Source organism: Perca flavescens, chromosome 22 (genome assembly GCF_004354835.1).
Source record: "Perca flavescens isolate YP-PL-M2 chromosome 22, PFLA_1.0, whole genome shotgun sequence".
Classification (NCBI taxonomy): Eukaryota; Metazoa; Chordata; class Actinopteri; order Perciformes; family Percidae; genus Perca; species Perca flavescens.
Window position 1 is genome coordinate 13,537,054 of NC_041352.1, and position 22,343 is coordinate 13,559,396.

Genomic DNA, 22,343 nt, shown 5'->3' on the forward strand with positions numbered 1-22,343 from the left:
GGGGTTTCCAGACTTCAATTTTGAAATGAGTCTTTAAGTGTTTGTCACTAATGGAATATCAAATTTTAGTACATAAATTTATTCATGAGGTCGAGTGATAAAGTTTAGGGTGTGGTTGTTATGTAAATTGCCTATGTTGTGTCATCATTATAGCATCCTTGATATTAAAGGAGAACAAAGGCAATGGAAATGAGATTGCTGTCCTGATGAGTTTACTGCTATTTGATGAGATTGCCACCATTGAAATATGGTGAGTTTATTTTTTTCTCTCTTTGAGCTTTCCACGTCTCTAAAATAAAATGTGCATCCATTCAATATTTTGTTGTACTACCTGTTTTTTGCCATATCAGGTCGGACAAATCCAACACAGAGGTGACCCTCGCACCGTTTTCCCTACCACTGTCAGTGATACGCAGGTAAACTGAGCCGTAAAGTTGCCAAGATCAATAGTTAACATTCTTACTTGGGTCGTGGCTTCTTTTAAAGGTCCCTTCCTCTCATCAACAGCACTTCACAACCCATACAAACAACTGTTTTGCTCTTCACCCAAATTTTCTGCCAGGTACAACATCCCATTCCAGGCAGCGACTCATCACGCTGTCAGCCCATACTGCTGCGTCCTGCCCCCCTCCTTGGACCTCCTGACCCTGGCACCCGCCTGCCAAGCCCTGCAGGTAGCCTGGAACACTGCATGGTATTCTGGGATAGACAACCTCCTTGAAGAGCTGCATGGCACATCTACCCATGCTACTGAGTAAGGACCTAAATGGTTCTTATTTGTTGTGTTAAAAAAATATAAGGAGAAAATGATTGGATACAAAGGTTTGTTTCTGTATCAAGAGCACGTAAGTTGTCCTTCTCAGTAGACTATAGGGTAACTATTTGTTGGAGAAACTGAACAGAACAATCATTCCATAGCAGGATATTTTAATTAAAGAAAAATCCTGCAACACATCACTCTTATACAAAGTTTTGTCTAGTGGAGAATTGTAGTAAAAAAATTGTTTTAGAGGCTTAGCATCTCATATTTCATTTACTTGTAATGTGATCTAATTCAAAAAGATGAGAATGCTTCTTGTACAGTTTTAACCAGCTTGATTACAGCAAAGATGTTTTAAAGCACACCATAGATGGATCATTCTAGGGCTGTCCTCGACTAAAGAAATTCTTAGTCGACTAACACTTATAGGATTTAGTCGACTAACCGATTAGTTGATTTAATTGACAGAGCTGTGCACTTTGAGAGGTGGTTAAGACTAGAAAAGCACAATATAAATGTAGTTAATTAACCATCTGTAAAACTGAGTTTCTCCACAATTAATCCTGCAAAAGCACCACTTTAAATCTTGTGTTTACCAGAAATGTGCTCAGAAGTGTCTTGGAAATGAGTAATTAAGCATGAATAAGCATAAAAAATGACTAATTGACTAAAGAAATCTTAGTCGACTAAGACCAAAACAACCGATTAGTCGACTAATCGACTAAGAGGTGGCAGCCCTAGATCATTCCACTAAGTTTCATACAGTGCTAAGATTGGTAGTTTGTTTGAGATGGAGTCAGTCAGTGATTATTGAGAGGTATCTTCCTTGTTGTGTAAAGTACAACTCTGTGCAAGTCCTTATCTCCGGTGATATTTTTGTGTCTTATTACGCAGTTTTTCCTATTGTTTTGATGTTATTTTGACAGTTTTAGGGAGTATTGCTTGTTGATTGTAGCTGGTATGATGCCTGCCTCTGCTTGATTCAGTTACAAGTAATTCTCAGAAAACATCTCTCTTTGGGTGACTCATAAATGTCTCATCCCTCCAGATTGGTGATCAAATATGTTTGTAAATGCAGTCATTAGTATGCCTCTGAGGATGCTACTTATGCAACACACTTTTCAGCACATCAATAGCCATGTAGTCCGATTTTAAATTTATGTATTTTGAAGCATTTACATTTTGCTCCCCACAGATTTCCTCCCAACTTAAAGCTGTCAGAAGCACAGGTTCTGTCGCTACAGGCGGTGCACCTTCCCACGGCGCTGCAGGACTGCATCAAGGCCATCGTCACGGCAGCAGGACACAGCTCTGTAACCTCTGCCCTCTGCAGACTCAGCCTCTATTTACTGATTGAGCGACTGGCCCTTCCTCACATCCCCACCGACAGGTGCAGAGGCACCCTTCACTCCCTCAGTTGGCAGGCAGCAGTGACCAGGTACACTGCATACAAACTCCATTTAACATTCATGTACTTTAGGTCGACATGCTAATATGTCTTGTTAAGGTTTATTAATTAAGCAAAAAGATGGGAGGATTTTATGACATTCCCCAACAGTATGCCATTATTATTACTGCTGCTGTCGAAAGAAACATTACTTGCTGTGAACCAAATGTTTTTCCATGGCTCAGTGAGCTCATTGTGGCTTTGATCTTTTAGTCTTCTTTTGAAGAATTGACTTGAATTAATTAGTGTTAAAAGCCTTTTCTGGTTAAAGTGCTTGATTTGAGTATTTAAGCTTTCCTGAGAAAGTATGACAAACTTATATCTTTCTTCCTCTAACTACTCTAATACCAAAGCGAAACTTTAAAAGAATAAAATGATTAAAATGTAATGCATCAGTATTAATGAAGAAAACAAGAGGAGTCTCCACCAAAGTTTGATTTCAGTTGATTCCATCAGTTTGTCACCACCCCTCTGCCAAAAAGCTAGGTAGCAGCAAGTTTCTTGCAGTTGTCATTGGTTTGAGCAATTCATTTCCACTGTACAATAACGTTTTAAGAATTAAAGAGACAAAGAAGAAAAAGAGAGTAAATAGAACATGTTTCTGATTCTGATTTAGCCTCTTTAGTGGTCAGTATATTAGACAAGTTATGAAAAGTAAGTTATTACTGAGTATTTTCCTTTTAACCATGCTCTCTTCCTCTTGTTGTCATGGTGACTGCGTCTTCGTCCCTGCAGGTTTCTCCAGGTGCGTCCAGCCTGTGTTGAGGATGAGAAGTTGCTAGTGGGAATTGTTGCATTTTTGAATGCCTACTTCAAACTGCACACTGAGACTGCATCTGACCCAGAGGACAAGGACCTGCGCTGGATACTGGAGCTACTTCTCAACCAGGTACAAATAATTACCCTTTCTGGTGAAGCAGGAAAGAAAAACCTCAAGACAATTAGGGCTGCACAATTAATCACAATTTTATCAAAATCGCAATAGGGACCAGTGCAATATCCAAATCGCAGGGGGGGGCGCAATATTTGTTGAAGGCAAAATATGTGTCAAACCATTCTGAATTAGGTATTGTAGTGCCATCCTACACATCATATCCTACAGACTAATGAAAAAATCTTTGTTTGGTATAGATTCTCCCTAGCCTGACGTGGTCATACTCAGATTCTAGTCAGAATGTGAACTTGCCGCCCTCGAATGTTGTGGGCGGGGCTAAGTTCGGCTGGCATCCAGGCTAGATTCTCACATAAATCACACCATAATCATTTAAAAAATATTTTAATATTTTTCAATGAAAATGAGAATAATGATCTAAAAATGATCATTTCCTCCAATATTGTGAATCATATCGCAATCGCAATATCAGTCAAAAAAATCGCGATCGCATATTTTCCTCATATTGTGCAGCCCTAACGACAGTGGTCCTGTATTTTTCTTTTTTAGGTTTTGGCTGAAAGGAATAGTTGAGACTTCTGAATCGGTAAACATTACAGTGCGGTTGTGGTATAGATAAAATATGCTATTTAATCTTATTAATGTGTACTACTGTACTGTAGCTTGTGTATGTGCTTATAAAATAATTGTGTGTGCATCTCTGTTAGCTAGTAATCTGGTTAAACTCTCTCCTCTGCAACACAGAGGGTTATATACCTGTAATCAAAGCCTGAATAAATCACACGCCGTCAGAGAAGCGAACCATATTACTCTCTCATAACGACAGAAAAATAGTATCACAGCGTACCACCTCAGACCTGCGGCAGAGATTACTTTCTGAGCTCTTAAAACAAAGTTGGATTCATATGTTTGCCTGAGGAGAAGAATCACCACACTATTTTAGCAGGGAGAGCTACTTTTAGGATTTAATCAGTCTCACCTTGGCATTCTCATTAATGTGTGTGTAAACAATAAGCCCTCCCCTGGCAGCTAAAGCAGACTCAGATTGAATGCCTGGTAGGGGTGAGCAGCTCTGCTCTGCTCCGACTTTTCTGTAATTACTGAGCTGTTTCAGCAACATCTGTTGCTCCCTACACTTATATTAACTATGCGATCCGTGTGCACCGCTCAACAAGAAATTCTGCGTGTTTGATTTTCTAGATCAGAGTTTTGTAGGGAAATGGTGGGTGGTATTAAAAAGGAGGTGCTTGCTCAAAAACACCTGTCAGCCTTCTCTATATCTTCCCTCCATGGGTCAGTGTGTGTGAATTTGAAAAGGATGGCAGTTAAATTAGATTTGACTATTAATACTAATCTAAGTTAATAGTAATAATAATCCCCCTGAACAAAGGGATGTGCATTTAAGATGTATACTGTATGTATGCAGTTTACAGAGTACAAGAAGGCATACAAAGAACTGGAGAAGAGTTGCCAAAACATTTAAAGGAAAATGAAGTAAAAGAAGAAGAAGCATTAGCACATTTAAAATGGGATAAATCCCGGGCGCCCTTGTAGCACAACCGGTTGAGTGTGTGCCACATGTACTTGGGCTTACTCCTTGCCGCAGCAGCCCGGGTTAAATTTGTCTCTCTCTCTCTCTCTCTCTCTCTCTCTCTCTCTCTCTCTCTCTCTCTCTCTCTCTCTCTCTCCCCTTTCCTGTCTTCAGCTGTCTTATTCAATAAAGGCCGAAAAAGCCCTAAAAAATAATTTGATGAATCCAAAATAATATATACATAATGTACTGTAAACAAAACAAATCAAGAAACAAACCTTCTATCAATCATCCAGGAGACCCCATCGCTTCTTAATTTGCTGCTTGGTGTGGAGACTCAGACCTCAACTCCGAGCCCTGGGGAGCCAGAGGAATTGAAGAACCGTGTCAGCCGGAGACTGCAGAAAGAACTCACTCACTTCTTTAACATCTTACTCCTCCGACTTGCTCAAACCACTGACAGGTAAGGTGATTTCACCCAAAAAAGTGTGTCACTCCACTGGGAAGTCACAAGACACAGCCCTTTATTTTTAGGTCTTAGTGTCTTTTCTTGCAATTTTAATATTGTTTTAAAGTATTTTATCATAAGTTGTTTTAGAATAATGAAAGATAATGTCATTGTAATACTAGAATGGGATTTTGGTTTCATCTACCTAACAAAAAGTAAAGTACTCAATTCTGCATTAACTACACGTATGCAGTATATTGATGCAGAGTATTAATAATTATAGCTCTGTACACTGTATGGGAAAGGTGAGTGCGCTTATGTAATGCTATGTTTGACAATGTATTAGTATCATCAGGAGGAAAAAAGATAGTGAAGTGTTCCTCCGTTGTAAGGGAAGTGCTTATTTCAGTTAATTTGTGATTTAAATCCAAATAGCTTAGTCATTTAGAAAATTAAAATGAAAACCAAAACATTTAAAAAGCCACAGGCTTATGAAAAAGAATTGGAAAGCTTATTGTTAATGTTATCTTGTCTTTTTCCCTCTCGTTCCTGCCGCTTGTCTACCCTCCTGTCTGGTTTGCTTGCTTGTGTATCGCTTTTTCACACTCTGTCCTTTCCTGTCTGTCCAGGCTATGTCTGGCATTAGCAGGCCCATTCAAAAGCCAGCTGGCAGTCCGTTTGCTTCAGAGCCTGCGGGTGTCCGACGCCCCGCGTTTCTATGGCCTTCCTAGCCTGGAGAGGACACTGCAAGGCATGGTCAGCCTGACTGCCCAGCCTGGCTGGAGCTCCCACTGCTCTGACCTGGAACCCATCTTGCTCTGCTCCAAGTATCTCAGTGGCCTATTAGAGGTGCGTGTGCCAGTGTTTGTATGTGGCATGTGTGAAGTTCTGTGTCTTCATAGTACGTGGGCAAATGTTCATGGGTTGTATGGGCATACGCAAGCCTCCTACCCTCTCATCCGAGATGAGACGGCCTACAGAAATGAATAAATGAAAGGCACAGTACTTTCTGAGGAATTAATTAAAATGAAGCAAAACATGGTTACGGGACATGAATTGCAATAGGTAAAAAATCTCATGATTTGATATGCCACACTGTGAAAATGCTGATGAGATTAATCAACCTTGCCTTTTCCATCTGTTCAGTTGTTCAACAGTCCATAAAACAATAGTGTAACACAGTGTAGACCACCTTTGCGCAGCAGTCCTCTGCACAGAGGTGTCCTAACTTTTATTTTTGATTGGGGATGAAGACCCCTGTGGAATAGACCATCCTGTTTGCACAATACCTGTGCTTGTTCATTTGGTTTGTTTTAACGGGCAGCTTTCATGGACATGAATTAAGATTGCATGAAGTTTGAAGGTTAATTTTCTATTTAGTCGAGATCTCTGGTGGCTACTTTGATCTCACTGATAACATTTAGATGGCGAACACTTTAACCCTGTGTCTTCCCAGCCCTCGGACCCACCTCTCACCTGATACTCTTGGCACTGCAGAGCCCTAAAGCTCAGCAGGCCTTGGGCTTCTTTCTCTTCAGTGCAGTCCCACATCCTGATGGCACATCAAAGCAAAAATAATTAGTCTCAGCTGTATTTAGCTTTCATTTGGATGCAGTGAGTTGCATGACAAGCATACAGTAATAATTGACTCAGAAACGAATACTTTTTGTTCAGTCTGCTTCGGCAGAAACGGGGAGCAAAGCGGGATAACGCCCCTTACTGTACCTTTCCAAATAATGTGCAGTTCTGTCAGCTATGTCTTTGCAGGATGAGAATGGATGGGAAACCATGAAACACACTGCAGTGCTCTTTAATTCAATAACCCCAATACGATCTGTGTCCTTTATAAAGGTGATCTCCTCATTTTATGTCGAGTGGGGAGGCAACTCCATGTCTTTCATGGGGAAAGGTGTGACCAAGAATGCTGTCATCTGCTTGCTTCACCTGTCCCATGAGATGATGGTCAAGAACAAGGACAAGGCAAGTGTCAGCCATGTTTATACTGCTGTGACGGCGCTGGTTAGAAAGAAATCAGTGAATAGATGTAAGCACTGAAAGTCAGAGCCAGACACCAGACATCACAGTATTAAAACATTTTCGAATGTAACCATAACAATGTTTTTCTCTCTATTTTGTCTGCATCAGGACTTCATTGGTCAGTGGTCTTTGGGGAATGAGGCAGCTGCTGAGGAGGCTAGTGCCTCTCAGCTTGGTTTGGCCTGGCTCATCCCACTATGGGTCGACCGCGACCAAGAGGTACGAACAGATTCGCATTCTCTTGAATGAATTCATAATAATTTAAACATATGTAAACTTTATATATGACACTCCAGTCTTCAATATTTAGCTGTTCACTATTCATTCTTCAGCTAAACTTCATAAACTATTTCTGTCATGAAATTAAGCTTCTAGATGCTTGACTTTTGGGACAAAATAAAACCCAGAGTTGCGCAAGAACTCGCAGACAAAAAAGAAGCACATGACAGCTAGTCATACCAAATCTCTGTCTGTCTCCAAAAATAAGTCCTCACACAAGTCAGTCTAAGAGCCGCCCCAAGGTAAATTTAGTTTTTGTCATCATCAATGAAATGAGTCTAGTGTTATAAGTCACCAGCCAGGCCAAATTTACATTTAATATTGCAATAGATAGGTGTCCCATAACATTAGCAGCATCCACGTTTTTTTGGCGAGATTCATTATTTTTAATCTGTGGATGGATGTACACCTACACCATATTTCTTTTCCTTTTTCTCCTATTTTTCTTTCCACACACACCCACCTAAATGTGTGTCTCCCCTCTCTTGTCAGGTGAGGTTTGCCAGTTTGGGTTTAGGTGCAGCTCTGTCCTCTGTGCCCAGCGGGTGCCAGGCTCTGTGTGCCAGCTGTCAGAACATCAGCGGAGGTCTGTGGGGCACGTTGCTCAACATCCTCCTGGATCAGCAGGAGAGCAGCATGGTCCGCAGAGAGGTATGACGTTAGTACTGCAACACTGCTCTACCGTCTGTGTAACCCAGAAACATTTTTTTCCTTATTTCTACACAGAAAATAAATAACTTTGTCTAAGAAGTCTTAGACCAAAATATAGAACTGTTTTATTATATATATATGTCCAATAAAACAGTATATATATATATATATATATATATATATATATATATATATACATACATACACACAGTGGGGGAAATAAGTATTTGACCCCTTGCTGATTTTGCAGGTTTGCCCACTTACAAAGAATGCAAAAATCTACAATTGTAATCATATGTACATTCTAACAGTGAAAGACAGAATCCCAAAGAAAATTCCAGAAAATCACATCATATGAATTTATTAAAATTGATAACCATCTGATGAGGAAAAACAAGTATTTGACCCCCTGGACAAACAGCATGTTAATATTTTGTAGAAAAGCCATTATTGGCCAGCACAGATGTCAAACGGTTTTTATAGTTGGTGACAAGGTTTGTGCACATTTCGGCAGGGATGTTGGCCACTCCTCCCTGCAAACAGCCTCCAAATCATTCAGGTTCCGAGGTTGTCGCCTGGCAACTCGAACACCATCCCCACCGTCAAGCATGGTGGTGGCAACATCATGCTTTGGGGGTGCTTTTCAGCCAAGGGGACGGGACAACTCCATCGTATTGAGGGGAGGATGGACGGGGCCATGTATCGTGGAATTCTGGACCGACATCTCCTTCCCTCAGTGAGAGAGCTGAAGATGGGTCGAGGATGGGTGTTTCAGCACGACAACGACCCTAAGCACACCGCCAAAGCAACAAAAGAGTGGCTGAAGAAGAAGCACATCAAGGTTCTGGAGTGGCCTAGCCAGTCTCCAGACCTGAATCCGATTGAAAATCTTTGGAGGGAGCTTAAAATTCGAGTTGCCAGGCGACAACCTCGGAACCTGAATGATTTGGAGGCTGTTTGCAGGGAGGAGTGGCCAACATCCCTGCCGAAATGTGCACAAACCTTGTCACCAACTATAAAAACCGTTTGACATCTGTGCTGGCCAATAATGGCTTTTCTACAAAATATTAACATGCTGTTTGTCCAGGGGGTCAAATACTTGTTTTTCCTCATCAGATGGTTATCAATTTTAATAAATTCATATGATGTGATTTTCTGGAATTTTCTTTGGGATTCTGTCTTTCACTGTTAGAATGTACATATGATTACAATTGTAGATTTTTGCATTCTTTGTAAGTGGGCAAACCTGCAAAATCAGCAAGGGGTCAAATACTTATTTCCCCCACTGTATATATATATATATATATATATATATATATATATATATATATATATATATATATATATATATATATATATATATATATATATATATATATATGTATGTATGTATGTATGTATGTATGTATGTATGTATGTATGTATGTATGTATAAATATGTATGTATGTATGTATATGTGTATATGTGTGTATATAGCTAACCCAATCTAATGTAAATTGTTAAAACTAAGCTCCTACTGTTGTTGCTGTGTCCCACAATCTCCACACACATCAAAACTAGTAAGAGAAAAGCCAATTTCACTTAAATTTCATCTATGGTCAGAAAAAGTGGCTGGACTTTTATGTATTACCTGCCAAATACAGGCAGATGGCACTGTTGCTGATGCAGTCTAACTTGACCCAAAGTGTGCATGTCTCTTTTGTGTGTCCAGGCCGCATTTATCCTGCAAAACTTGCTGGTGATGCCCATGCCTGCCAACGCAGAGGAGGCCAAGGACTCCCACTGGCAGGTCAGCAGCTCTGCCAACCAGTTTAAAAGCTTTTAAAGACCATGGACGGTTTTCTCTTTTCCTCTCTTTCAGTTTCTCTCTGTTTATATCCCGTCTCTGTTCCTCCCTCCCATTCCTAACTCTCCTCCCATTGAGCCCTGCAGGGTTCAGACCAGAGGTGTTGCTAGAATTGAAGCTCTACTGGGGCGCAGGCCTCCAGCGTTCACATCCAAAATAATTAAGTTTAAATCTCTGTCAAAACACCAACAGCATCTTAATTTGGGATGCCATTGCTTGTGAAGGGAGCTGTATGTCAGAGGTGAAAAAATATTATGTATTCTTATCTTTTAAAAGCAAGGCTTGTTGTTTACAAAATCTGATCGAGTTGTAATTGCCAGAAAAAAGTGTAAAGACAGATATACAAAGCTCAAATCAGGATGTAAAAAGAAAACTGCTAGACCTTTTGATCTCCATGCAGGGGCTTTAAAAAAGTTAGTCTTTTATCACTGCCTCAACTAAAGTTTAATTTCAGTTTAATAGTGAATGTTAAAAATACAGATTTAGTGAAGGTTCAGACAAAGTTAGGCCAGCTGGATTTTACTTTCAACCCCTCAGTATTTAGTATTTCTCACCTCGGTTCGCTTTGCCCTGTTCTAATCACGTAACCGTTTGATGTGCACTCATCTCCCTGCGTCTTCCTCGCATTATCTCTCCTCTTCCAGCACCCATGTGTCCATGATGAGGTGTCTGGTGTGTCTCTGGTGGGTCTTCCAGCGCTCCAGGCTCTGCTTTACCACTGTCAGTACTTCCAACATGTGGCTCTCTCTGCCACCAAATGTTACCGAGGCAGGTACACTTTCCACCCGCAACCTGGTGCTGGCGCGACCAGTGGACCTCGTCGTCCCCATGAGAGCAATTCTCTGGGTAGTTTTTTTTTTTTTTTGTGTGTGTGTCTCATCATTTATCAATCTTTTTTCTCTCCAGTGTGTTTAATGTGTCATTATATGCTTGTCTAGATTCTGAGAATTCCCTGTGGTTTTGGAGATGCGACCCACTGGCGCCAACTATGGACTCTAGCAGACCTTGCAGCTCCCTCTCCACATCCAGCACTGTGGTCAGCAACGCCCTTTTACCTTCAGACATACACACGCACTAACATGTTGATAAAATAATCCGCTGCATTAAGTTAAGTGACGTGGATCCTCTCATCTTCATGTTGTCCGTTACAGATAAGAGGCTCAGGGCCTAACACCCCCAAGGGTCCCTCCCCATTGAGCATCACAGAAGATACCCCTGCCAGCAGACTGATAGCTCAAGGTACTAGTATGGAGAGGAATACACAGTGTGTCTGTGTGCACACATGCATTCACAGTAATAGTAACACATCATGGTTTAGTTCTTCATACCATATACACCTTCACATTAGTTTCCTTTAGAAGAAGTGAAAAGGTCTCCAGACACAGGGGCACAACCAGAAAATTTAGCGGCACACACCGTAAATCAACATGCTAACCAAATATTCACATTTCTACTAATTTCCACTGTATTACTGATAAATACTTTGATAATAGATGCTGAAATTACAGTGTGCTGTTTCAAATTCAGTGTCACTTTTGAAGATGCAACATATAAGGTAAACTGACAGCCCCATCGCTGTCATTACAGTAAAAAAAAAATTTTAAAACAGTTTTTAATTGCTCTTTAATGTTTCATGTAAAGCACTTTGAATTGCCTTGATGCTGAAAGGTGCTGTAGAAATAAAGTTGCCTTGCCTTACAACCTCACCCTGTCAGTCAGTCGCCAGGGCATAGAAACCACCATTGTGCCTGCCTGCTCGTCTCTGAGGAAGTGTAAAGTCAACAGCACCGCGACCGCTTTCGGCTCGCCATTAATATCATATCGCAGCAAACGCTGTCTGCGTGAAGTTATGAAAAACTGTAACCACACTTGAAACCACTTTATCGGCATTTCCGTGACTCACTGTGACTTCAACAAAACTTCAGAGCCCACGTAGTTTGCATCGTCCGCCGCTCTGCGAGTGTGTGTGTTTGTGTCGGAGCACCGCTCTCTGTCAATTTTCAGAGAGGACAGATAAGCTTGTGCTTACGCGCTCTCAGGTACCGAAATTTCAACGTTTAACGTGTAAAAAAGGGGGCAAATTTACTGGTCGCACATGTGCGACTGGATGTAAAATGCAACCATTTGGTCGCAGTCTGGAGCCCTGAGTGAACCTCGCTGTGGTCAGTGATAAACAAAAACCATTCCCCCCATGTGTGTATTTATGTTTCTATCTTACATATACAATTTAAAAAGTAGAACATTTCTCTCTGTATTTTACCTCAGATTGATGTTTTTGATTATGTGGTCAGAGTATCTCTAGTCATAGGCAGACACAGCATGTGAACCATTGGGGAGGCGTCTCTATTAGCTGTCTATTGATGTGTCTCACAGGCCAGAGTGACACAGACACCAGCAACTCGCTGGCCTCCCAAGACTCCCGCCAGGGCGAGCCCTCGGCCGTGGAACCCGTTGTCATGGTAACTCCCGACCTCATGACGGCCCACTGTGGCCTGCTGACTAACCTGCTGGCCATCCTGCCAGACTTCACCCTCACTGCCATCCGACACAACCAGCTCCTCCAAGCGCTGGCCAGGTAAGAGGCCACATACCTCAGACCGCGTGAAAACACCCCCCCACTCCCCACCCCTCCAATGTGCTAATGATGAATAAAGCTCAGAATTGTTTGTTGTAATCTTAGTATGAATTTCTTACTTATTATATTCAGTCTGGTACTGAAATGTTCAGTTGATTAATGGAAAAGTAATGTTTATAGTTTTGATAACTGATTAATTGTCAGTAGGAATAGCAAACATTTTCTGCTTGCAGAGAGGTTTTGCAATGTAAATAAAAATCATAAAATCAACACTGAGCTGATGTTTTTGTCATTTTATTTAATGATTAAAGATTATAATATGTATATATTTTATTCAGTAGAGAATTCATGTTAGTTGTAGCTCTTATCCCCTCTAGCCAGTTTCTTACAAACACACATATTCCATAATTTCTCTTCCTCCTCAGTCTGGTGGATATTGGGCCCATCGAGACATGTCTGACTGAGCTGAAGACACCCAACGTCCTACCAGGAGAGAGAGGAGACATCAAGATCCAGGTGAGGAACACTGATAGACAGTTCTGAAGAGTTGTTCAACTTTTTTTGTTTTGTTATTTTTGACTCACCACAAAAAACGTGGGTTGGTACAGTATAGTGCTTCAGTGCAGCGCTACGTTGTCTGAGGGCACCTCCAGATTTTGGTGTGGGTGGAATACTCAGCAAGCTAATACTCAAAGCATACCATTGTTTTTGAAGCCTGGTAAATTAGCTTTTACTATGGAACTTGTTTTAACCATACATTTATTTTTATTTTCTCTAACCTTAGCTGTTCTATAATATTAGTGTGCCATCTGTTTGCCTACATGTGTGGTTATTGTGTAATAATGTCTTCCTGTGTGTATGTGCGTGTGTGTTTCTAGTTTGTCACCCTACTTCAGTTCCTGTCCAGCTTCTTCAAACTGCTGCGGTCATGTGTCATGGTGAGCCAAGAGCTTATTGGCCAGATGGACTTCCTGAAACAGCTGTTGACTGCTCTGGTGGCAGTGCTCACACTGGATACCAAAGGATTAGGTCAGAACAGAGTTCAATTCAAAATGGAAGTCGTCATTTTTAGTCCTTAAAATAGTAGTCCAAAAACTTTTCAAAAGGTTTTCCGTATTCCATATATATACTATTCATACTCCATATATATACTATTGTATATGTCACCATAATTGACCTGAAAAACCGTCAACAATGCTTCAAATGCAACTCCTATACATACAGTTATCCACCTCTCCCTGCAGTATGTTCTACCGTGTGATCTGTGTGTGGCTTTGTGGCTGTCTTGTGTCATAAAATGTGTCACACACTCACTCTTTCCCTTTTCAGATGCAGGTACCCGAGACACGGTTTGTGTGTGCTGGGCAGACGTGTTTATGCTCCTGGCTACTCTGGTGAGGAGGGACAGCTCGGCAGCGTACCCATCTGTCTCTGCTGCGCTGGGGAGACGCTGGCGGTCATTTGCAGGTACACCGATTTTGTGTGTGTGTGTGTTTTAAAGAGCGTGAATGAAAGACACATTTAATTATTCTGGTTTAGCCTGCAGAAGTAGTTCATAATCATCTATTATGGGTAATTTCTCACCATTTATAATAATAGATTGTCTTTTTGGAAACATTTAGGTTTTTCATTTTGTTTGAATAGCCCACTGTGGTTAAAGAATCAATACATGATGAAAGCAACAGAACATTTTTTTTTATTTCTGATAATCCTCATTAGGGTAATAATTGCAGTAACTCACTAAATAATCAGGATTAGCATTTTAAGTTATAATTGTGCAGCTTTAATTCTGGTACCAAAAAAAGAAATTCTATCATATTTACACATTTGTTGCATCATTACTGTGTGTATTAACTTCCCTAAACAGATGCTGGGATAGGATAACTGCATCCTGTCCTTATACTACCTCTACTCCTCCTACTCATCTTCCTCTATGATTAATGGCGCAGCAGGGAAATGTGATGAGTCAAGTAAAAGATGAATGCTCAGCCTTTTGTGCTTGCATTTATGTGTGTGTTATGTCTGTGTGTACTTGTTTATGGTATATGGGTGTCTGCATACACATTCAAATGATTAGTGTGTTCTCCACAAGTGCATACTGCCTCGGTCATGGACAAATATCTGTCATGGATTTGCCATTTTGTCTCGCTGTGATTCAGTATTTATTGCTGTGTTATTAATTAAAAGACCAACGTACTTGTTTTATTTTCCCTGTGTGTCTGCAGGAACATTATCCGTGTGTGTGACTGAGAAGCTCGCAGACCCTCTTCTCCACACAGTGGCTCTGCAGTTTCTTTGTACAATTTTCACAGAGGAGACAAAAAGTGTAGATGTCACAACCTCAAACCCTAAACAGGCTACTGCTTTGTCTGGCATTGTGAATGGTCCCTCAGCCAGCCAGCTGTGTGAACTGTTACTGCAGGTACGTGGAGGTGGTGGGGGCTCGTGGTTGTCTGTCGAGACCTTGGTATACAGTGGGAATTAGAATTGACTAAACTTGACTACTTGTTTTATAGACAATAATGTATGAGCTCCTGGCAAAGTTTCAAGAATTCAAAAAGGTTGATGCTATTTTTCGAGAGCCTGTGATTATGTGTCACGTGTTATAAATTATAATTGCGTCCCTCTTTGACTGTTGATGCCAGAGTTTTGATAAGAGGTCCCTTCAGGACCCTTTGAAGAAGCAGACAGCCAGAGCTCTGATGACACTGCTGGCCTGCAGTCCCACAGCTCAAAACTACGCAGCCAAAGGTAAAAACTCCAAACCTCAGGCTAGTTAGGTTGCCACCTGTTAAGCACTCTTTGAAAATGTAAGAAACGTGTAATGGTTTCTCCACATTAAGCTAACTTTTAAGCCTGGTTCTTAACTGCGAAAAACTCCAAAACACTGCATCTGTTTTGTAAAACAACTATTACCATAAGTTCAGTCATTTAAGTAATCAGGTACTTAATTAACAACATAATTAAGAGCAATTTCTATTCAGTTATGGTGGATATGGTTATTATAACTCTTAATTTAATGTGATGTTGTCCAATACTGAACGCTGACTATCTGTTCTTTTTCCCAGCTGGTCTAATTGACAGCTGTGTGGAACAAATGAAGCGAACTCACTCCCAGCTCCACCTGGAGTCCGTCCGACCCAGCAAGGCTTCCCACCGCAAAAAGGTGAGCAGAGCATGGCTGGAAATTTCCAGTCTCAGTGTTTTTGTACTGCCTGTGTCTTTTCCCCCTTGAATAGAATAGCAGTCTGAATTCAACCTGAATGATTTTTTTTTTTTTTGGGATAAATATTATAAATATCTATGACAGTTCTCAGCAGTTATTCCCGATGCTGTTATGGAGTGGTAAAGATGCAGTGTTTTCATATTTAACATTTAAACATATTGGTCTTCGTTTAATCTTTCTATATTATCAGGGAGAAGGCTATTTAAAGGAAGTCAAGCTGACTGTGGAGATCCTGCGGAGTGCTCTTTACCACAACGATGAATGCAAAGTGAGCCTCTGTTTCTGCCTTTTAATTCCCCACTGCTAATTGGTTTTTAATGGAACCTCAGAGTACCAATGCTGTGCCTGTAAATGAGATCCGCCTAAATGTGCACGGCCCTGCTAACATCTCAGCAAGTTTAGCTTCTTAAACCCTGTAATAGCATTACTTATGGAGCATATTAGCTGGTTTTCATTTCCTAAGTGGCCTTTCAGTCACTGGTGGTTACCTTGGACTAAATAGCCAGGGAGGCTCTACTGCAGTGTTTACCCTGCTATTATTCTCCTCCCCATGTGTTTTTCCTGCACACTTAAGAAAATATTGGAGCATTTTATGTTTATTACTACCATCTGTTTGTGTTGTTGTATAAATCAGGCTTTTTTTGTTGTGTGCATCTGTAATCATGTACATGCCTGTATGTGGGCCTTTACATAGTGTGTGTGTGTGTGTGTGTGTGTGTGTGTGTGTGTGTGTGTGTGTGTGTGTGTGTGTGTGTGTGTGTGTGTGTGTGTGTGTGTGTGTGTGTGTGTGTGTGTGTGTGTGTGTGTGTGTGTGTGTAATTCTATTTGTGTGTGTAGGCGGTTGCCACAGATGCTCGCCTAACACTGGCACTCTATGCTCTTTGGCCTTGGCTCCTATTGGACGACCCCATCATGGAGGCAGTGCTGGAGCTTCTGTGTGTCTATACGGCCAACTGCACCACAGGTCTGTTTGCATGTGTCTGTCTTGTGTGTTTGTGTAGGCACTGTGCCTGGCCCGTGCCTGCCCATCGCCTCTGTCTGCAGTCAGCAATCTGACTGAGTCACACACACGTTACACTAAGAGCCCCATTGTCCTCTCCAGTGACCACTGAACAACATTGTGTCTCACTGCATAAGACCAGCGCCTGCTTGCCTGACAGTCACAATGGGCACGGTTTCAGGATCCAGGGATCAGGCTGCATGGCCGTCTCACTGTTTGTATGGCATCGTGTTTCAGACCAGTGGGAGATGATGTGGTGAAGCACAGCGCATCTCTGTGTTGCCTCAGATATTGGCATTCCGTCATGCAAATGTATGAGCTGTATGAGCTGTAGATGTGTAAATCAGAAAGGCTTTTTGAAGAGAGGAAAGGCAAGATTTGTAGGGAGGACAGTTGGGAAATGTAACTTTGTTAAATGGCTCGTGGTCCCTTTGACCTGTTTGTGTGTGTCATGTAGTTGTAGTAAGCACTGAGTTCCTGAGTGGGTGCGTGTGCTCTGATTTAGACCCCTTATAAACTCAAGCTGTGAAGCACCAGAAATCAGTGAAGTCAGGCACAGTATTTTCCTAAAGGTTAACTGAACAGCAGGTTGTGTTCAGGCTGCACGCAGCCAGGCTTAGTATTACACCATCCGCCCTCAGGCTACCAGTTCTTCTCCTGAGACTGATGTATTTCTACTGAATGTTTCATCTCCAGTCTACCTCCTCCATTCAAGGTTTTGTTTGCACTGCTAGTTCAAGTTAGATTGTTGTTTTCACCTGTGCCACACATATTTTCACAGATATTTTTGTAGCAGCCCCAAAACTCCCCTCCCACAGACAGACAGAAAGTAAAAAAACACACACAAAAAAATTTCTTTGACACGTCTATGGAATGATCCTAAAAAAAATTGACATTTGTAGCAGCAGTGGGAACGCCTTTGAATCACATTAATGAGGTGGATCCATTATAAAGCAGACCTCCCTCGTCAATTCTGTGATCGACAGGTGTGGAGATAACCTTGGGCGTACATCAGCATACGCCTGTTGCTGTATGTTACCATTCCAGGATTAGCATAACCAACAAGCTGTCATGTTCTCCAATAAGTAACATCAATCAGTGTCAGACTATGCCTTGTCAATGCTCTCTGTCTTAAGCTTGTTAGTTTCTGTATGCAATCTACAGCTGCAGCAATTAGTCATGTCAGTCATACTGAGGAACTTAACTGTGAATGTGGCTCCAAAAGAGAGATGTTTTTTTTGTGCATCACTTGTGTGTTATCTATTTGTGTTTACATTTCTAAATGGCCTAAATCGTGACATGCCTGAGTCTGTTGTGCTTTGTAATTACTGTGGATAATGTGTCCTGCCTACACACATTTTACAGTTTGCACATGTGTCTGATTGTGTGTGATGAAGGTGGTTAAATGACTCAAACACATTCACAATATTTGTGAAACCTGAGTTATCGTTGTTACCTTGAATTTTGATCAAATACAAAAAAATATTGTTAATCATAATCAAGTCCTTGTGGTTGTTTTGTTTTTTTTTTTTTTTTTTTTTTTTTTTCCTTTCAGCATGCAGTTGTGTTTGTGGCGGTGGCCCCGGTGTTGCACTAGGACCTAAAGGCACCCCTAGTAACTCTCTGATGCACTCTGTGATGAAGCTGGCCTCAGGGGTCGCAGCAGATAACAGCCCTGTCCAGAAGCTAGCCTTCTGTCTCTTGGCTAACCTCGCCATGTCCCGTGACTGCAGAGGCCTCCTGCAGAAGGTACAAGCCCGGTGCACAGTGTAGGCAACATTATGGACAAGATGTAATGTACATGAATGTAGTGGGCAAGGCAGTGTCTCATTGCTAAGCCAAAGAAACTTAGACTTAGTGATGATTTGTTTTGTCACAGTAAAATATTTAAGGTGCTCTAAGCGATGTCACATGTTTTTTAAGCTACAACATTTTTTTGTCACATACAGCAAACATCTCCTCACTATCTGCGAGCTGCCTGTCCCCTGAACACACTGTAAAAAAAAAAACGCGGTCTCTGTAGACAGCCCAGGCTCCACAAACGGCAACAAAAACAAACTGTGCCGACCTGCACCAAGAAACATAACAAACTTCCAGCTTTCCAGCCAATAACCGACAAGAAGGATTTGGGGGTTAGTGTGCGGAAGGGAGGGGGAGGGGACGGGATGAGGAGGAGGGAGGGGCGAGCTAGTCTCCGTTTTGTTTGACAATACTTTCAACGTCAACAACAAGTGACGTCACCCAACATTGCTTAGAGCACCTTTTTAAGAATTAAGAAGAATCCCTAAATGGTTTAAGAATAATCCTACTCAGATGAGCCAATTCAACAGTTTTCTTAAGTTCCTTGTAGCTGGCTGTGAAAATGTAATTTACGAGTTGAATAAATTTAACTTAAGTGTGAAATGCATTGCTAAAGAATAAATAAATAAATAAAAAAGTATGAAACCTGCTATAAATAAACATGCGTCTCTTGCACTTAGCCTGTCCAAATATTTTCTAAACTGGGGAGCAACTCTTAAGATCTGTTCACATGATGATGCTTAAACTTCCTTTTCTGTCATTTTTAGAATAATTTCCTGCAAGCCTTCCTGTCAGTGCCAATGCCCAAGGCGGGTGGTGTTAAGACCACATCCATAGGTTGTGGTGGTGGAAGCCTACTGGGCCTGTGGCTGAGGCTGCTGGTTAGTCTCTCGTTTGCGGAGGACGGCCAACAGAGTATCCTTAGGGTGACCGGAGCCCTGGAACTGCTGGCGGACCTGGCACCGCACCGGCGCCATGCACTGCTTACCCTTCACAACCTCTGCTTCTGCCCTGCCAACAAGCCACACGTCATCGCCAATGGTATGGAAGGGCCGCAACTTCTTTCATTTTGCTTCTGTGAAAACGACAACAGACAGCGGGAGTTAAGATTGCACCACCGAGTGTGTGGCTGTATTTCTGCTGAAAGTCCAGACAATTTGTTGGCATTGGCAGCCACTCAATTTCTGGTTGGCAGTTTTATCATATACAACAGCTCAAGCTGCTCTGCGATTGCTCCGATTGAAGGCAAAATCATAGCATTTGATGTTAAAGACATTTTTTGAAACCCATTCATTTAGTAGGAAAAATGCAGCAGAAGATGAATGATTCTTAGACCGGTACTGTAGATGAAAAAAGGAGAGCAAGTTGCTCGCCACTTATGCAATGCAAGCTGTAGGTGTGAGTTGTACCACCAGGTGGGTTTCCTGTGGAAAGATCACATTTCCTGTGAATGTTGTGCATGCAATATTATCTTTATCAGTACTGTACATCAATCATCTTACAGGAAATGAGTGATATAACCACACTGCCATTGTCAAATTTCCTCATGAATAGGCAAATCTAATGTCACTGTGAGACATGAGAAAATGACCTAGATAATGACAGTGTGATGAAACTTTTTAGTTTCAGCAATCAGTGATTTGCACGTAAAAATATTAATATCTTGTGTTATCCAGGTCAACAGCTTTCCATATGCTAATATATTTGCGAATATATTCTGTTTTGATAACTAGATTCTTTTTAAAGGGGACTGTTGTCATTTTGAATGAAAAGATTTTTTTTCCCAGCAGACTGATAGCGATCTGACAGTTGTACGCCTCTGTCTAACTGCACATCTTTCTTTCAGACAAAGCCATGAAGGTGTTACTAAGTTGTCTGAACAGTAAAGAGATGGAAACCCGCTCTATGGGAGCATCTGCACTTTGGGCATTGCTCCATAACAATCAGAGGGTACACACACACACACACACACACACACACACACACACACACACACATACACACACACATACACACACAAACACGCACTAAAACTTTATTGTAGTGACGGTGAATTTCACTAGCTGGTATTGGAGTTTATTGGTGATATATGTCAATGGGGTGTCTTCACTCTGTCTGGTCCTATAAATAAATTGGCTTGAAAGCTTCAATGTCCTCTCACATACAAAAGAAATGGCCAACCTTTTTTATCTCCTGATTATAAACCGAAAAAAGAACTCCCCTGATTTCAGGCTCATCACAACTCTTCCTAATCTGTCTTTCTAATTTCCCCTCAAAGGCTAAGACTACTTTGAAGTGTCCCTCTGTTCGATTGAGAATTGAGGAGGCACGTACCATCTCCAAGAAGGGTATGCATTTATTCACTTTGATGAAGACATATCAGCACCTGCCTTGGTGCTGAATGTGAACATTTGCATATCCTATTGTTTACAATAGTTGTTTTTTTTCTTCCTATAAATTGCAGATGCAGAGAACAAGCAGGATCCTATGACTACCTACCTGTTGCAGTGCCTTGAAAACCTTTCGCAGCTGCTAAATAACTGATTGTATTGTTATTGTTTATTTTGTATCATGTTTTATCCTATTAATTAATTTTGATATTAAAGTGCCAAGTGGCAGATTTTAGCTACCGTCTCGTATGGTCTGATTTCACTGGAACAAATTGTACCCACTGGCATGATACTTTGTGGTGTTTTTTTTTCTTAAACATTTCAGTCATTTTTTAAGGGAGTATACCAGCTGTGGCTTTAAACACAGCTGTTGTGGTGGTGTTAAGCTGCTGTTAACAACATGCCACCTTGGGTTAGTCGGTGATAACCAATTGAACTCTTCCACAGACAATGTACAAAATTTCATGGCAATCCATTAAATAAACTTAGCACAAAAAGTAAGGACATTTGTGTTTGGTAGATTATTTCTCTGTGGTAACAATGCTTTTTGGCAATGAATCTTATATCATTGGAAAGCCTGTTTAGTTCCCTTTCAAAGGGTGCCCCATTTGTAAGGAACATGCATTTTGTGGGATGAGCAGCAGCACTGAGTACGTGGGTTGTGCCCATGAAAAATTTGCCAAATCTTCTCTGCCAATGCCAAACTGTTTATCCTCCAAGATGACAACGCTCGCCCCCACAGGGCGGGGTTTATCAGAGACTACCTCCAGAATGTGGGAGTGGAGAGGATGGAATGGCCTGCCAGCGGTCCTGACCTCAACCCAATTTAACACTTGTGGGATCAGCTTGGGCGTGCTGTTCGTGCGAGAGTGACCAACACAACCACGTTGGCTGACTTGCGACAAATGCTGGTTGACGAATGAGATGCCATCCCACAGCAGTGTGTGACCAGGCTGGTGACCAGCATGACGAGGAGGTGCCAGGCTGTTGTGGCTGTGTATGGTTCTTCCACACGCTACTGAGGCTCCTGTTTGTGAAATGAATACATTGAAGAAACAAGGCATATTGTCAGTTTAACAAACTTCAATCATCCAATCCACCAAACACCCAACGAGTCAATGGCAGAATAAACAGTTTGGCAATGGCAGAGAAGATTTGTTAAAATGTTCATGGGCGCAACCCACATACTCAGCGCTGCTGCTCATCCCACAAATGCATTGTTACCACAGAGAAATAATCTACCAAACACAAATGTCCTTACTTTTTGTGCTAAGTTTTATTATATTTCAGAAACTGACATTCTCAGAAATCTTCTTCTTAAAAGTTCTCACAAAACTAAATTGTGATTTTATGTTTTATGAAATGCAACGTCGGAACAATTTAGAAAACATCAGTATGGATCCCAACGTGCCACATTATTCCATAAGCTTTCCTCCCACTCCCGGCCCTGGTGATAAAGT

General features: G+C 41.4%; 1 protein-coding gene across 3 annotated transcripts in view; it reads left to right on the top strand.

The window, feature by feature from the left end:
- The window catches only part of rttn (rotatin), a 34,631-nt gene extending 13,513 nt beyond the window's left edge, over nt 1-21,118 (top strand). For 2 of the 3 annotated variants that reach the window (XM_028569190.1, XM_028569192.1), the window contains 28 exons: nt 154-250; nt 351-416; nt 563-754; nt 1,956-2,198; nt 2,943-3,096; nt 4,927-5,093; nt 5,708-5,927; nt 6,930-7,058; nt 7,224-7,334; nt 7,887-8,045; nt 9,758-9,835; nt 10,537-10,738; nt 10,831-10,928; nt 11,044-11,131; nt 12,266-12,467; nt 12,893-12,983; nt 13,346-13,496; nt 13,797-13,934; nt 14,693-14,889; nt 15,113-15,218; nt 15,536-15,633; nt 15,884-15,961; nt 16,531-16,657; nt 18,249-18,442; nt 19,261-19,534; nt 20,340-20,443; nt 20,772-20,841; nt 20,958-21,118. In XM_028569190.1, the coding sequence (XP_028424991.1) occupies nt 154-250; nt 351-416; nt 563-754; nt 1,956-2,198; nt 2,943-3,096; nt 4,927-5,093; nt 5,708-5,927; nt 6,930-7,058; nt 7,224-7,334; nt 7,887-8,045; nt 9,758-9,835; nt 10,537-10,738; nt 10,831-10,928; nt 11,044-11,131; nt 12,266-12,467; nt 12,893-12,983; nt 13,346-13,496; nt 13,797-13,934; nt 14,693-14,889; nt 15,113-15,218; nt 15,536-15,633; nt 15,884-15,961; nt 16,531-16,657; nt 18,249-18,442; nt 19,261-19,534; nt 20,340-20,443; nt 20,772-20,841; nt 20,958-21,037 (3,914 nt within the window). In that variant the 3' untranslated portion in view covers nt 21,038-21,118. The remainder of the gene's footprint in view (nt 1-153; nt 251-350; nt 417-562; nt 755-1,955; nt 2,199-2,942; nt 3,097-4,926; nt 5,094-5,707; nt 5,928-6,929; nt 7,059-7,223; nt 7,335-7,886; nt 8,046-9,757; nt 9,836-10,536; nt 10,739-10,830; nt 10,929-11,043; nt 11,132-12,265; nt 12,468-12,892; nt 12,984-13,345; nt 13,497-13,796; nt 13,935-14,692; nt 14,890-15,112; nt 15,219-15,535; nt 15,634-15,883; nt 15,962-16,530; nt 16,658-18,248; nt 18,443-19,260; nt 19,535-20,339; nt 20,444-20,771; nt 20,842-20,957) is intronic. The other variant, XM_028569191.1, reaches the window with a different exon arrangement.
- Nucleotides 21,119-22,343: the final 1,225 nt, after the last annotated feature.